Source organism: Ruditapes philippinarum, unplaced genomic scaffold, assembly GCF_026571515.1.
Source record: "Ruditapes philippinarum isolate M1 unplaced genomic scaffold, ASM2657151v2 ctg1594_1_1_1_1, whole genome shotgun sequence".
Lineage (NCBI taxonomy): Eukaryota > Metazoa > Mollusca > Bivalvia > Venerida > Veneridae > Ruditapes > Ruditapes philippinarum.
In genome coordinates, this window is record NW_026864481.1 from 180,610 (window position 1) to 198,780 (window position 18,171).

Consider the following 18,171-nt stretch of genomic DNA (forward strand, 5'->3'; position numbering starts at 1 on the left):
AAATATAAACTCAAGAACTGTGCATCAGCCCTCAACAAATGTTCCGAACATACATAGACTTGTTATATTTATCTTGTCTATCGGAGTCCAGATAGTGTTTGGTTATTGATGAATTTGAAATAATGCTGGTGTGTTTGTCGGTGCTAGGTAGGGAACGAGCACGTTTTCACACATTGTGTCATCATAATGAACCAGGATTGCAATTTTCATGTTATTTATTCCTTTTTATTTCATTGGATATTCCATTTACAGAAAATCTTATTTGCATCGATCTATTACAAGTAAATGGATCGTATGAATAATAACAAAATGCTTGAAAAATATTCGTTATAAGATTAAAAAAGCAAACAAACAAATTCTCTACTAGGTGCGTCAAATCAAAATAATGATCAAAATCAGAATTGTGATGAGTTTACTGCGATAGCTACAAGAGAAACAACTATAACTTTCTATTTTATATATACAATGGTTGTTCGGGAAGTTTTTTCTGTTAAAATATTCAATAAATATTGTTTGTTGAATTTCGGTGCGTGAATGCTTACACATGTACCAAACAATCAGTTTTATGACAAAGTATAATGAGAACACCTATTGTCCCGGAATATATAGGGCGTCCGTGACCGAGCGGTTAAGTCGTTAATTTCAAACCACTTGCCCTTTGCCGCTGTGGGTTCGAATACCGACAGGGACTTTCGTTTCTTTCATATGATCTATCTAGCTAGCTTACGAAACGTCGGTGGTTCTTCTAACGAGACCGTTCGTGACTGCGATAATGCACGGAAGGGCACCTGAGGTTTTACTCCACCAGTAAAGCTAGAAAGTCGCCATATAACCTAAACTGTGCCTTTAAAAAAAACTATCGTACATTTCGAGGTTCTTTAGGGATTATTTTTATCAATTGTTTGATACAATAATGTATATCAAAGCAGTTTTGACAAACTGACCTATACTGTGTCAGTGCAAGGTAAAACCTAATCAAACAAACAAACTAAGATATAAAGGTTACTAGGGCAACATAATTATTGGTACGATGATCATTCCAGAAAAATATGTATAGTTCTAACATATCATTGCTAATTAAAGCCCATTTTAGATCAAAGATGATTTCCAGGATACGCCGGAAATGATTAAATCTGCTTCCGGAAATGCCGGAAATGATTAAATCTGCTTCCGGAATTATATCCTGACGTTGTCACTTAGTGAATTTTCCAATGTCTAAAAATATCTGTTTTATACAAAATCATTATCGATTTTCGCTTATACAATTACCTTACTGTAGTCTTTCAAATAAATTGATCATTTGAGATGACTGATAGATTGATAGGATATTGGCAATCGATTACCGCAATCGATTTTTGCATGGTTTGAACATTTGATGATAATTTGAGTCCTTGCCTCAATGTATAGTGTTTATACAAATAAGTTCAGAATGATGTATTTGTTCATTTATAACCTAGTACCTTTAAATATTCATAATCATTTATCTTTTGCAGTTTTTACTTTTCTATTGCGCATTATATAAATAAGTTATTTTAATTTGTTTCGTCACCCTTAAGGAAACATATCATGTACTAGTTATAAACTACAAAATGTGATAATTATGCTTTTTGATATCTCGAAACAGTATGCATTGAGTTACTGATAATTAAAGCTAAAACTACTTCCACAGGCACGTGACAATCATTCATTCAAACAGTTTTATGTTAAATGCGCATATAATTGCTCATTAATCGCAATGAAATAGGATTTTGGTTAAATTAAATATAGCATAGTGTCGAAGTTCTGCACGCTGTTGTTCTCGAACATGCAGTATTATTTGTAACTCAACTATTAAAAAAGGATTGTCAATCATTCGGTTATTGTAATAATTGTCTTTTAAAATACTCCTATTTCATATGAAAGTATATTGACAAACTGCGATGGAACATGGAAACATTGGAAAAAACACTTTATACATCACGTGAGCTCGTTTTAACTGTAAGCATCCTTTACCCTATTCTTAATCCTTAATGTAAATACGTACACATATGCGCGCTTGGTAGTTAATCTGATTGCTCGTTGTAGTAAATATGTGCACACGTAAAAGTTAAAATTTGCAAATGCTCAAAGATCAGAATATTTAGAGCCGCCCTTAATGTTTAGATTCCTTTGTTGTTGTTTTTTGTTTTTATTTTCAGAAAAAAAATAAAACAACAAGACTTTCTTTTATAAAGGCATAACATTTTAAAAAGTGCGTGTAATGATATATATTTTAAGATAAAATAACAACATCAGATTACAGTTTGGCTTAAAGTATAACACGTCATGTACTATGTTTCATAAAGCGAATTAGTATTATCCAAAGGAAATATGATACATAGTATATATATAATTTGTCTAATTTGTCTCTGGATGAGATCATTATTTCAATAATTTGTTTTTTGTTTAACAAGAAGGACTTATAAAAAGGGCAATCTGGTAAACGAGGCCACTCGAGAATATTTAACCGGACCAATCAAGGTAATTCTGTCTCATATTTTCCCAGGTAAAGATAACCATGCAAAATGTGCCGTTTGATATGATCCGGTAGATTTTCTGTCTATATGTTCCAATACCGATAAAGTTAGGTTTTTTACATAATAGGTAAAAACCTGTCAGTTCAAAAACTTCATAAAAATAAATTTAAGTTTTAAATTGAAATAAATGACAATTAACTCATTAAATTTGTAAAACAAATATAAATAAGAAAAAACATAAATCAAAGTTCTTAAACAATAGAAATCTCAGAATTTATATGTTACTAGACATCCAAATAAATAATCACGAGTTAAATAGTAAAATTGTGTAATGAGCATGATAGAAGTGCTATGTATAACGTTGGAGTATTATTTATTGTGGCTGATTAAATCCATGTAGTGCTTTCGCCTTTTGCCTCGAAACTGTGAAAACATAGATACCGTACCGACGAAGGTGGACTCTATCTTATGTTTCGTTTTTTTTTTCGCGGGAAAAAAAGAGAAAATTCGACATGGCGTAAAACAACTACAATTATTATTTGTGTTGAACGACGACGTGTTATGGTACTACTACATTATTTGTATATTTTATAAACACGATTATTTGCTACGATAGGTAACTGTAAGGGGGCAGGGGACCTAAAAATGAAAAATTTTGTATTTCAGTGTGACCAGAAACACAATTCCAAATATTTCAAAATCTGTTTCACAGGCAGATAACCAGTTGCACAGCATTATTCAATGATATATGACATACATTGAAGAAAATAATAGTTTGCATGCATTGCTCCTTCAAAAAATGACTGACAGCAATTTATATTTACCCCCACCCAGCCAAAATCACACCTAAAATATACCAATATGGGCAATCTTCATGAAGGTGTAGCATACTCGAGAATCCGCCCGATTCCTTTAAAAATATCTGTAACACGCAGTGCAAGCTATGGCATTTTCAGAAATGACAAATAAAGTGTCTGTCATACGTTTAGATTTTTCACAAAATTTATCTGAAATTTCTTACTTGTTTGGCGCCAGCTGTCAAAGCTTGATTTTTAACTTTTTCACCTCCATTCGGAGAGTCAGAAATACATACAAAGCTACCAAAATGCTTAGTTTCGGGTAAAAACACAAAAATATATCTCATTTCCAACACACAAACAAGAAAGAATTACAATGACAGGGAAATATCAGAAGTTATCAGTACCTTCAAAACACCATGTCTGAGTTATTAAAAAATTTGACCGGGGCCATCATTCGAATATGTCCCCTGCCCCCCTTAAGAGAGAAAATCGGCAAGGATGAGAAAGGTACACGGTAAAGCTATATACTGGTGCAGCATCCAATTTAAATTTTACGTACTTATTGGTATAATTAATCTGAAAATATCTATGAATGTATTGATTTGTTGTTTAAGCAGTCATATGAATTCCACTAGCCATTTTTAACATCGAAATATTTATTGAACCCAAAATGAAAACTGTTTCCTGAAATCGAATCATTAAACAAAGTTTACACTTAAGGCAGTAAATGAGTCCTAAAGAAAACAATTCTGTGCCTAGTATTTAACTATTTATTTTCAAAAGAAAAAAGATTGCCCGTTATTTTCCACGCTCTATATACAATGTACAGATTTCAACAGCCTGTCGGAAATGATTTAATCTGTTTCCGGAGTTATAGCCTTATCTTGTCACGCGTTGACTTTTGCCACGTCTGACAATAGAAATATGCTATCGATTATTGTTGGTAGAATTAGCTGTGATTTTTCAAATTGGTTGATCATGTCTTTGTATAATATGTTATTGATAAACAATATCAACTGCAGAACGAGGTCTGGCCACTTGCTGTCAATAGAAATCAATGGCATGAAATGATATAAATAAATGTGGTAAGGATGAAAATGTCTTTGGGAGTGTGCAAATGTTTTATTTTCCCCTTACTTTGTAATCGTCATTTTAATAGGCATAAAAGGGTTATAATGCTTTTCTATGTATTTTTTACAGCATTACAAGCGCTGAACAAAATTCTTTTATTATCTATCTAATCTTTAAGTGCGCTATCATAATTAAATTAAGTACGAATGAAGCGGGTTTAAAAAATGCATACAAAGACATTCAAAAGGACGTTAAATATACAAAGATATTAGTGAAGAGGCTGTATCAATGAAAGCTTAACATATTAATTATTCTAATTAGCCAGTATGGAAGTTCATATTTCTATGATGTAACGATTAGCCTCTGATTATCCCAAACATCAAACATTCCAACTTTTGTGCAATTGATAACGGTGATCGTATTGACAAGAACATACAATGGAACAAAAAGAGGAAAGAAACACTTGGTCAATAATGTTGATACTCAAGGAGAATGTAAGCAAATAATTCTACATTGATTTATTTGGGAAAATCTTTAGTAAGTATCACCTGTTCTATATGTGAAAGAACACCCGTTGTTTTTATAATGATAACACATTAGTTCTGAGTAGTGAAGTTTGACGTGTGTGTGAACTGGTCGGCGCAATAAGGATATCTCATTTGCAAAGGAATGCACTTGTCATGGTACTTTGTTTCTAATTTTAACGAGGAAATCCATGGATATTTGCCATGGAATACACTGTTTTACTTTACTCATTTAGACTCACAGAAAAAAACTAATAATTAAATGTTGAAGTTTAGACAAGTAACCCAACATAAAGAGATTGAAAATGCATGGTCTTGTTGCTGACCCATATTTAAATGTAGCATCATTAAACATAAGGAGGATAAATAAGGCCTGTTTGAAACCACCAGTAAATGCATTTAAAACGCTTTACTTTGAGTGTGACATAAGCAGTAAAGATAGTTTTTGAATTAATTTAAAAACGTCAATGAATAATCATATTGTATTATGGTAAATGAGACAAAATAAATAAATAAGATCAATATGCAGTGCATCTAGATTCAAATTCATTTACTGAACTTACTAAATGACCTTTGGCAATTTATGTTTGAACTTTATAATGTGAAAATGTTCGATCCTATAGCGAACTCGTGTGTTTAATATTTAAGTATCTTATAGTAGAATAAATAGTCTATTATTAGCAGCAAAGTGTGCCGTCATTATTGTCATATCTTAGAATAATAACTTAAGTAGCATTGTCACGTCGTATAATGACTTTATATTGCTGGCTTTGAATACTAGATTACAAAAGAAACATTTTCCAATAATCGTTTCTAACAAAAGTTGCAGACCGTGTACTGTAAGAGCACGTATACCTTACAGTGATCGCTCAGCAGCCGATCGGGGCGTTTTGAGAAGAGTTATATAATCTGATCTTTTTTGTATTCTGCAGGAACATTGCTGAAGTTTCCTCTTCTTATACAAGTCTTCGGGGTATTGATCCCCTCGGCGTCTTTTCCACTTTATCGGAGTTTTCACCAATACGCTTCTCGGTTGCATTTCTTGATACTGTCTGAGACGAATATTGGTTCACATTTGAACTGGACGGGTTTTATATATGGCATTGCCACTTTTCACACGCATGGAACAATTTACCAGACAGAAGTGTAAATTAGGAGGACTTAATTATTCAGTAAATAATATGCATTTGCGGACAGATTTATGAATTGTCAGGTGCAAATTGGCGCGTGCTTCACACGTGAATAAATTTCTGACGTCATGACCGATTGATCACCTTAAGATACGGAATAAGTATAACAAGTCAAGACACAATGTTTCATTTTCTAAAGAGACATAAGGATGAAAAGATGCCGACTAGTTCGGATCCAGGATCGCCTTTAGCCAAACCGCTTAGTGCCATAGCAGTGCCAGGGATGTACTTGTTTTATAAATACAGTGAATTTAAAAGACAGCAGCAGGAGGTCCATAGGAAAAAAGTTACTGAAAAGGAATTAGATCATCTTAATCATAAGATTGTAAGTTTTTCTGGTGTTTAAGGATATTTAAAAAGCAAATGTAAAGTTGTTAGTGACATACTTTTTAAAATTTTTAACGTATAAATATTTAACGTGTTTGATAAATTCATTTTAAAATTTGTTCATTGAGAATGTACTTCATTTAAAAAAGAAACAAGTTTTTGTCATAACAGGAGATATGTGAATATTAAAGATTAAAACATATTCCGTGATATTCACATACATAACAGTGAAAAACGAATAGAGAAAAAATTCAAATAATTCTACATAAGGCATAAATTATCGAATAATTTTCAAAATAACTGTTTAGTTAACAAAATATTTTCAATTAAAACACAGTTTTTCTTACCTACAATATAACATAATTAATAATGTTTTAAATAAAAGCCAAAATAAAACAATCATAAATATTTTTACACTCTTAAAACAGAAGCTAAGCCAAAAGACCAAAATAAACTACTTAAAAGAACAATGATTTAGTTATTTAGTTATTCTGCCATGATAAAGAACTAAGATCTAGAAACCCGTATTTATTTCGTAACAACACTTGACACTTTATAATTTTCTTTGTAAGAACTATATTGAATGGGATGGGTAATAAACGGATACATTTAAGGTGAAAAAGTCGTTAACTTTTACATAGTTAACAAATGTTATAATTGGAAATAAAACATGAAGAAGAATTAGAAAAAAACGGGTATAAAGGAATACACTTTTACACACTTGAGTCATTGTTTTCTTTGTTATTGCCTGTTAACATAATACGTTTTAGATATTGGAATATCGTTTTATTGTTAAGTTAAAAATGTCAGAACACAAACTTGCTATTTTTTCTTCTGAAATGTTAGTGTATGATTCTTCTGTCCACAAAGAACCATAAAAACACATTTATTTTATAAACATTGCTAAGATGAAGATGTATTTATACCTAGGCCGCGTTTTTATGACTCATGTCCTATTTTAGATAACTAGAGTTTGGCATAATTTGATTCCTTGTCAGCAATAAAACGTCTTTATTACATGTGTTTATATTCGAGTTTTCTATTTCGTACATATAATAAAAAACTGCAATAAAAAAATCGATCATTTCTCTCTATCTTTTTGCAAAAGTAGATTTTATTTCTTGGTAATCAATATATACAATCTCTCAATATGTTATAATTTTATATTTTCAGCCTGTTTTTTGTGATCTGAATATTGAAGCAATAGTAAAAACATTACGCAAATATAAGAAAACACGTACTGAAATGGAGTATCTTTTAATCATATTATTAAAGTCATTTTTAATGCTTTATAAAGTAACGAATACGAAAAATATTTTTATTTATATGCAGCTTTCCATAGGAAAATAAAATTGTAAATAAATTGTTTCATGAAAAAAACCACTTGATAATCTAAACAATGTTGTATCAAAAGGTTTAATCAATTCCGCGGTTAAGTATGAATAATATTTAGCTTAAGGCATAAAAACAAAGAGAACATGATATTGATAATATCTGATATAAAGGTCTGAAGTATTTAATGTATCATTGATTCTAACAACAGACTCTTAACCTTTATATCTATTCTGAAGGACAATCATTGAATAGAAGCATTCGTAACATAACCATTGTCTGCTAAAACGCTGCCAGAAAAAAAGGCTTCGAATTATTTCAGACAATATAATTTGTTTATCCTATATCTATGAATATAGCCGAGTATATCCGAGTATATCTCAGATTATCTTTCTCTTTTATTTTTATTATTGACGCACTGGTACATAAGAATGCGTTTAAATGTGTTTTTGGTAGAATGACGCTTTTGCAAGAAATGCGACAAGCAGCTAAAATGTCTTGGAATTCAGACGCTTTAAATGATTTTCTGGTTCTGACTAGAATATTTTAGTTATAATACACGGCGCCCAATAAACAGATTGTTTGTTATTCAACTGTCTTTTCCATATGTCAAGGAAAAAAAAACGTGTTTTCTCAGTATAAAATAGAAACCTTTGAATTTAATAAGTTTTGAATTCATACAACATATTCTAGCGCAATCAATATTTAAACAGGATAAGTAATTTACTTCCGATTGCTATTAATAGACACGAATATGTTATCTGCAGTTTTGTTAAGATAAGTGTTATTCATTATTGTACCGAAATCAATAGATTTATGTTAGAATAAAACACTATCTTCAAAATCTCCTCCTGCGTCTCTTGTAATAAACTACAAATTGGTATGTTAAAGACCGCCCAGCAAGGAAAAACTGAAAATGTCGCATGCTCATATTTTGTTATAAATAAAGATGTACATAATCTCGATATCAGTTTGCAAATATTTATACGAAACCAAATGATTTTTCCCCATAACTTTCAATACTCATATATCAAATTTTAAACATATATTTTCCTTTTAAAACTTGCGAAATTGCTTCTGAAGGTTCAAGAATTTGAATTTAAACCGTTAAAAAAAAACTTTATTATGTCTGATGATTAAGTTACAATAGCTATTTTAATATATGTTACGTTTGGATGTTTTCATTATAACAAGTCTTTCTTTACCAAGAATAGTTTAGTTTTCTTAAACGATCCCTATTTTTTTCGGTATGGAAATTTTAAAATACGAGCATCACAAAAATTATACACAAATGGCATATTAATCAAACGATCGCAAATGGCAACTAAATCTACCCACGCGACCAGCGCATACCAAGATCATACTGCACATTTGTACGGTTTGCTCATGGTTTTCACTGTTCGCTATTTAACCAGTCCTTATTTTTAAAATTTCTGTAGAAATGGCGAATAACTCTGTCCAGATTGAAAGATAGAAAAGTCTTTTTCAGTTAGGTATGTATCTTAGTAAAGATTAACTTCCATATTTATTTCTAAAGCCGCATGTGTTTTTTTTGTAAACAATACATATTCTCAAGGGAACTAGAGTTACTTTCTGTATTAACTTCTATCATGTTACTAAGTTAATGCTTTGTGTATCCTATAAAACGGTTTTGTCCTAGAAAGATGACTAGCTCCTCTCCTTATTTAGTTCAATCGATTGCATGTCGGCGCTTGTCGGTTTCAAAATATACTAAGAGAAGGAGAACTATTTTGGATCATACGATTAATTTTATCAGCTGGTTTGTGGAAGTCAATTATAAATATATGTACAATGTTTGCACAAAAAGAAAAGGTCATCTTTTCAAACTTCAACGCCTCCAGTCTTCTTAAATCCTGTATTATATATTAAAGTTAAATATGTTAAGACAAATAATAAACTTTAGTTTATTACACAACGCGAAAGCAATAATTAATTGAATTTCAACAACAGTTGTATATAAATTTACGGAGTATATATACAAGGGAATTTATTTACCCTGATAACACAGTTCCGGACTTGATTAAAGCAATTATGTCAACCGGAATAAATAATAAACCATTGTCAAGGTCTGAGAACTCTTAAACCTTAATTACTACGCACTCCAAACGTGTAATGTTCGTAGACAAACAGCCATTGGCAAGACAATAATTGTAATTATCCCTACACTCAGGAATCTCTTCAGTGTACGTTTATCGGATACGAAAGCGGTTCTTTTAATAATTCAAACCTTCAGGGATATAATGTGTCTTTCAATTTTCTTGTAGTAATGTGTTACAAAGTATGAGAAAGTTCTAAGCTTTGTATCGACTATTTCAATTAATTTTATTATCAGAAGAAAACCTGTTCTATATAAAAAGAATGTTTAAGAGAATGTGATAGTGTGTAAATTAAAACAAACACACTAAGACAATAAAAAAGTGTCTTTTTCAGATTAAGTGATATAAAAATTCAAGCCAGTTGATTTGTTTCTTTTTTTAAAGTTTATATGTCATAAAATGTTAAGGTAAAGAAATTAAAGACGTCTTTGTACATATAGATATATTTAAGAACTGATATTCGATTGTATTTTTACATGATTAAATAACAATTATTAAATAACTTCGTAAGAATACACAATTCGATTTGTTAATCAGGCAATATTTTTGATAAAAAATTGATAAAACTTGAAGCGTCCGCAAACGAATATAAACTGCATTCTTCAAGTATTCTGAATAAATTTGTATTTTCAAATAAACGACTGTACGAATTAAATAAGTTGCGCTATTCGAGGGTTTGTTTCTAGATATTCGATGTATTAAAACTGATAATTAAATGCAGTGAAAGTTAAATTTATTGAAAGGACGTTGCTATCGTAAGGTCTTCTTTCAAATATACATCATGAGTTCGAGTCCTTATCGTGTCACGGCCATGTATCTTCACGTGACACAAGTACTGTTTGGTTCCAGGAAGCGGACTCGAAAGTGATTTATATAAGTTGCAATACCATGTTTCGCAATCGAACTTAAATGAATATGTTTAAACTAAAAAAAATGTTTCTTGTGGCAAAGCATGTAACGAAATATAGCAATTGTTACCAAAATTGAACTGCCGTACTCTAAACATAAACAACATGACGTAAAATGTTTCCTACGTATGTAGATCTTAATAACTGTCTGTCTGAGGAAACAAATTACTGCTGTGTGTCTAAGTATATCTATATAAGTAAATGCCCGAATAATAGCTGTGTCTACGAGAGAAAACATAAATAAATTCCTATATATGTACGTGTAGCACAAGCAATATAGGAACACAACACATGAAAAAAAAAAACGAACGGGAGAAAAAAAAAAAAAGTTTTTGTTTCGATTAGTTCATTTACTGACATTAAGTAAGGCGCCTGGAAAACGGTCTTTAAACATCTTTAAACATTCAAAACTGATGTGATATAAAACGCGTATTTGTAATGTCCACAGTATGTACAATATAATTTCGTTAAAAATATTAATTCGTATTTAGTCATCCTAAAAAATTGCTTGTTCGAAATTATACATGAACATCTACAACAATTAACAGATTATGTTAATTATAAATTTGTTAATTAGATATATAACACATGGTAAACAATGTAAAACATGCATTGTAACAGTGTAAAATATGTTAAGACGGCATTATTTCTCTTGCATAATGAAATGCATTTATAAAGCACTTTATCACAAAAATATTGTCAACTAAATGTCTATATAAAACTCGTATGTTACATAAATTACATTTGCTTAATTTTATCGCATGTGAAGTTGCATGTCTAAAGAACATATTTAGATACAGCTTCAGACAATAGGCTATAAAATTTATCCTTTATAAACGGGAAAATGTTTCAGTTAATTATGCAATCCAAACTGAATTTTGTACTTAAATATATCGAAACGCTCAAATATGATTAAGGAAAAAAGCCTATTGAAACTACGAGTATAAAACTCCATATATGAAAATATATTTTTAATCTTAAACTATGGAGACAAGATTTCCATTATTCCATGTAATTCAACAAATTAATATTGCTCGGGTAAAATGGAGGAAATTGTACTGTCCGCTGTTATCCATTTGATGCAGACATGTCGAAAGAAGAATTTCGAGTATTATGTTGTCGCAATTAAACAGTTAGTGCTCAAAAAATTAAATTCCCTGATTAATATACAATCTGATAAGACTATATTTTTATTTTGGGATTCATTTTTATGAAAATGTAAAAAGAGTTTTTTAAAGCTTACTATTGTTACGAAAATAAAAACAATGTCCACCTTCACAAAAATGAAAAATGATGCGGGCTCCAAAATCAAACGTAAACTGAAAAAAAGTCTATAAAATACAGAAAATAACGTGCTATTTTTGATTTTAAGAAGTGATGTTTTCGTAATTTTGAGTATTTTTGACACAAAGCATATACTTGTATTTTAGTATAACACTTATAAACACGCTTCGTTAAGAAAACAAAAGTTTGATGCATAAAAAATAATAAGGTTCATGAGATTTAAAAATACTTTTCTACAGCTGTTTATGAGTTGTTTTGTCAACAGAAAACAACATACAGATGGCACAAAAAATACGTCAGAAAGGGAAAAAAGTCTTGTTTTTTTTAAGAATATATTTTATTTTTGTAATTACATAAAATGTATCAATTATGACATTAATTTTAAACAGGATACCTATTATATGTTTTATTCCATTTTTCCTTCTACTTACAAACAACGTGTAACAAAATCAACTGTTCTAGTTTGTTGCCTTTTTAATTAAATTTGTTTATGTAAGAGGAACTCAACTGGCGTATGGGAATAACTAAATTTAGAATGATTGGATTATAAAAGTAATTGACCTTGGTTGGTACAAACAATTTATTTAGTAGAAAAAAAAGCAATTGAACATTTTCTTATACGACCATCAGAGCACATTCTTTGACTTGATTAATTGTTAAAACAAACGTTCGTTTCTTACACTGACGTGAACACAAACATAAAATAATACAGAAAGGAACCAATTTCAATAGTGTGCCATGACTATTGAGGCATAAAAGACTAAATTGATTATGTAAACATTTACAAAACTAATCCGGGGGTGTAATCTAATATTTACTCCGAGAGGATATTTGCAATTTTCCCCGTTTTCTGAAACGGTGATCTCCTGTCCGTTATAGATTGATTCGGGACCCACATGAACCTAAACAAACTCTTTATATCAACTAGTAGTATTTCTTGACGCCAAGACCTTAATTATGTTATAAACGTTACCGAACAGAAGGATTTGCCATTACCTTAAGTAATAATTATGTACAAACCTTTAAAACATAATGTATTGTAAATTATAATCGTACACTTCGACTGTTTTTTTTTCCTTCAAATTATTGTATTTAAAGCTTGTTCTCATTTGCAAAACGATGGTTACCTAAATAATAATAATAATAATAATAATAATGATAATAATATACCAATTAAGCAAATTATAACATTAGTAAATACGTAAAATGATGTTCTTCTTTATATTTTTATTCTATTTAGTATAGAAATAATATTGCAGAATTGAAGTACATTTTTGTATGTAAAAAAATATAAATGGTCTTGACATTAATGACAGTGGTAGGTATATGTATCTTAAATCATGTATACTTTGAAAATGAGTTTTTCATATATGATATTCGTATAAATAATGTATTATATAGATATTATATATTTCTAAAGACAGTAATTAAATGTAAACTTATATAGAGCTTCGAAGTTTCGCGGAAAAACGTATTGTCAATTTGTAACCTTTTGGACGTTGTAATAAGCTTTTTATATCTGTCAAATGTGTGTCTGTTACTGGCCAAGTGTATGTGTGCATGCAGTTTTGTCATTTCTCAGCTAAATGGTCTTTGATAAGACATATTTATTAATCAAAGCAGACTATTATGACAGGTATAGGGTTTTGCAGACATATAATAGGTAAAAAGAAGTCTAATATTCTCATAAGGTTAACACTTATGTCCCGAGATATTTTCGGAAGGCGATAAAAACGGTAAAATATCAACAAAATTGTACAGAATAGTCCGAATCGGCGCAATTAACAGAAGCGTTTATTATATAATGTGCTGGCATTTATTCAAATATTGAATATCAAACAAACCAATATTGTTTCAATCAATATTTGTCTTTATATATGTACATTAAGTGTTCAAAAGCAAATCGTTGCTTTTTATAGAAATCAATGAAGTATTCATATGTTTCTGTATGTTTAATTTTTCGTTACATTATAATTATGGGTCTATTAACAATATGTATATGTACAGCGTTATGTAATGAAAATCAAAACAATTTCAATCTTAAAATCAATAATGAAAATATGAATACATAGAAGTCATATTCAGATAAAACCACTTGTATTACTTTAACCTTTTTAAGATAATTCAGCGTCTATGAAAATGCATTGAAATATGAAATTTAATATTAAACGTAGCTGAGTTAACTTGAGAAGATTATGTTATTATTATAAAAGAATAAATAAAAGTAACAAAATAATTGTATTCGAGTGCTTTATGATAGAATACATTTGAATACATTGTGTGTATATATATAATGACTGTCAATAGTTATACGTTTTTTTATATGTTTGGTCTTTCTCGTTTTAATCATGTTTTAGTCAAATAAAAAAAGAAATGATATTGAATTCAATAATTGAATAATAATATTGAAATACAAAAAAGAGTAGTAACAAAATAAATACTATTAATACAGTTTAGACATACAAATAATATATAACGTAATTTGTAGCGCCAAAGCGAAAACACTGAATACCAGGCACAATATCTGTTCATACTAATACCTTTATGAGCACAAAAAAATCAAACAAATTCAGAATTGCATCATACATATTTTCTTACTATAACAATATTTATAATTTGAAACATATTATTTTTTCAAAGATTATTGTTTTGCATATAAAAAGTTTCTCATAACATTGCCGTTTTATTTGTATAGAAAAATACGCATTCGAATCTTAATCCGAGTAAGCGATAATTCATTTTACTCAATTTATCTTCATTTAAAGTGCTTAGTGGCAAACAATTGACTTATGCCAAGAGATACGATTACTGTAATGCTATTATAGCTATCCTTTGGGAACAATTGCACTTTGCTTCCTGTGATGTATCTAATGTTAAATTGAAATACCATTTGTAGTTCTGCCGTTGCTATGGTTACATTTAAACCCACAACAATAATAATCTATTGAGATTTGAATGCGATTATGCTCATTTTGTGGGAAATCCTAACTGCATTTAAACTCTAAAAACAAAATAACGAGATAAGATAATAACTGTTCACGTTAACTTGAAATAAATTATTAACATTTGCGTTTTGTGAAATAATTCTTAACAGTTGAATTTTAAATGTGCAGTATAATCATAAGTAACGATTCAAATATCAATAATATAGCAATATTGAAAATCATAATTGCATGCTTCTGTTTTGAAATATTTTTTACATAATGATATCCTTACAAATATTTAATAGACTTGAATGTATTAAATTGTATTAAAGACAACAAAACTGTCTTCTATCGTACAAAATAAAAAAAAAAGACATGCAAAATTTTTTCATGTTTGTACAAGTAATATTTCACAGTTTCAGAAAACACATGAAGATGGGTAGTGTAATACTGATAAAACAGAAAAGAAATAACATTCAATGTCATTAAAATGAGTTAAAAAAGATTGAAAGAAATATATGAATTTAAGATAAATATACAAAAATGTAAAGATATATTTCTTTTTAGAAATATCCAGGCTCTTATTTATTTCAATGTCGTACATACATATATTAAAGCTTTAATTTTTCATATTGCGTCCCTGAATAAAATCATGTTTTATTTCAATTTCTACGTAATATGAAGATTATATAGTTTGAAATATTCCAATGCAACAACGAAATGCTTCTTAAACTTAAAGCATTTTATTTTCAGGATAAATTGCTCGCGAAAATTGATGACAAAGACACTGATAAAACTGTGTCGTCGCCAACGAAAACAGCATTGACGTCAGGAAAAACTCCAGTGACGTCAGCAAAAACTATTGAAGACGAGGAAGTATGTAGTATATTTTTCAACATTCAATTTTATTAAAATGTAAAAAGATTATTTAGTTTGGATATGAGATGAATTTACTGTGGTGAATTGTATAATTATATTATCATTATATAGCTATAGATACAAAACTAAAAAGCTTATTTATGACAAAGCTTATTTATGACATATACAATTTTATACTTTTATTATACAGATAAACAGATGATTGCAAACTTAAAAAGAAAATTTGCAAAGCTTATTTATGACATATACATTTTTTACTATAATTAGTTTTATTATATTGACATGGCTGACAGTTTTTTTATGACAATGATATCCATTGTTAAACTATTATTATACAGATACTTTCAAAACTTAAAAAAGAAAATTGACAAAGTTTATTTATGACATATACATTTATACTAAAATTATTTTATTGACAAAATTGACAAAGCTTATTTAAGACATATACATAGTTAAACTAGTGTCATACAGGTACTCATCAACTAAAAAGAAAATTTACAAAGCATATTTATGACATGTACATTTTATCTAATTTAAATACAAGTGAACAAATAGATAATTTTCTTGTTGATTACAGTGTGTTATATGCATGAGTGCAAAAGCCACAATGCAAACGTTTCCGTGTGGCCATAAAGTAATCTGTAGAAAATGCTTCATAAAAACTATACAGGTAAGAAAAAAATTTCATTGAATTTCAATTATCTTTAACAGTTACGATTGCTTTTAAATGCTCAAAGAATAAAGTATTATTGTAATTTTATGGACTTTTTTAAAGACTTACAATAAAGTGCACTGCTTACGATTTTTTGTCAAACGTCAACAATATCATCTTGAAAATGTTGTTTTTAAAGTAAAATTAATACGAGTTAATAGATATAAATATTATTATTTATTCAATATTCAGGTGTTAACTTAGAGGTCATTTATTAATTTTTAATAGCAGCTTCTATCTTTTTGTCGGTAACACCTGTTACAAACTGTTACCTTAAAGAAATATATACTTTTTACTTGAGAACGAACGTATTGATTTCAGTCGGGTTAATTTTTGTATCTTGGTACGAACAAAAACAGAACCTATAAAAGGAAAGCGTTCATGAAACTTATTCTAACCAATTTACAAATTCTAAACCTCTAAAATTATGCCAAGTGGACACAGAAAAGAAATATAGGGAGTCAAGAGGGCGAATAAATAAATATAGCTTACAGTTTTCTAGATAAGGCGGTGTCAACAAATTTGATATTGATAAAGCACATGTAGATACATATTAAAATACAAATTGTGTTTCAGTAAAAAAAAAATTGAAAAAATATAAATTATGAACTTTGAACTTTGCAGGTTGCCGTCTCCCAACGATGCTTGCCTCTCAAGTGCGTCATTTGTAGGACTCGAATATTGAAATTAAAACAGTCGTCCATTGTCAAAATGCCGTCAGCAAAAAGCCAGCGATCAAAGACTTCATCAGCATATTCGCGATTTACAAAACAGTCAAAAGTGTACGCCAAGTGATTCCGTAGTTAAGAAAATGGAATAGTATATTTTATAGACGTGTGTGACAATTTGCCTTCGCTCAAATTAGCAAAAGGTATCTTTACAGGAAGAAAACTTACTTATAAAAAAGATGTATCAAATACTTTGTATAAACTAAGTTGGCTGTATTAAGTTTGTTTTAACAAATGTTAGTACATCGAGGTTCCTGTGAATGATACTTTTCGTGCTAAATTGCTTGGTGTTTAAATAGTGTAGTTATTATGGCTTACAACAGTATAAACCAAATTATAATCATGCTCATGTATGCTTGCATGAATATGGCTTAAAATCAAAATGACTTTAAAAAAATGTATCAAAATAGTTATGCTATTGCGATGTCGGTGTAAGGACAATTGTGAAATATATACAGCGGCCTCAGCTTGCATATGAAAACAGTATTTGCTTTTTTAAATGCATAACATGATTGATGAAGTTGTATAGAAAATCAAACCAACTTTCTTTAAAAAAATTATACAGTATTCATCGATGTTCAATAACAGAAAGGAATTGCACTGGTTGTTTTTATTTATATAGAAGCAAATGTAAATATTAACTGTTTACCTAATCTTAATTACGAAAGCAAAAAGACGAGGAAACTTTTGTGCAATGGAGCTATAGTAGACAAATATGAAAACAACAAAAGGTTGGTTTCATTGACAAACTTATGAACAACAAAATGATGCTTTCATTGACAAACTTATAGAAGATAGAAATAAAACAACAAAATGTTGCTTTTATTGACAAATCTATGGAAGATAGAAATAAAAACAACAAAAGGTTGCTTTCATTGAC

General features: G+C 29.4%; 1 protein-coding gene across 1 annotated transcript; it reads left to right on the forward strand.

Annotated features, from left to right (window-relative positions):
- The first annotated feature begins 5,749 nt into the window (after nt 1-5,749).
- On the forward strand, nt 5,750-17,944 carry LOC132725757 (uncharacterized). The gene is made up of 4 exons (XM_060710942.1): nt 5,750-6,405; nt 15,726-15,848; nt 16,429-16,521; nt 17,188-17,944. Exons 1-4 carry the CDS (start codon nt 6,202-6,204, stop codon nt 17,356-17,358), a joined length of 591 nt encoding a protein of 196 aa, XP_060566925.1. The 5' UTR covers nt 5,750-6,201; the 3' UTR covers nt 17,359-17,944.
- The last annotated feature ends 227 nt before the right edge of the window (nt 17,945-18,171 follow it).

Coding starts and splice junctions, on each gene's coding strand:
- LOC132725757 (XM_060710942.1), top strand. CDS start 6,202: ATGTTTCATTTTCTAAAGAGACATAAGGATGAAAAGATGCCGACTAGT. Junction 15,849..16,428: donor AAACTATTGAAGACGAGGAA/GTATGTAGTATA, acceptor TGTTGATTACAG/TGTGTTATATGCATGAGTGC. Junction 16,522..17,187: donor GCTTCATAAAAACTATACAG/GTAAGAAAAAAA, acceptor TGAACTTTGCAG/GTTGCCGTCTCCCAACGATG.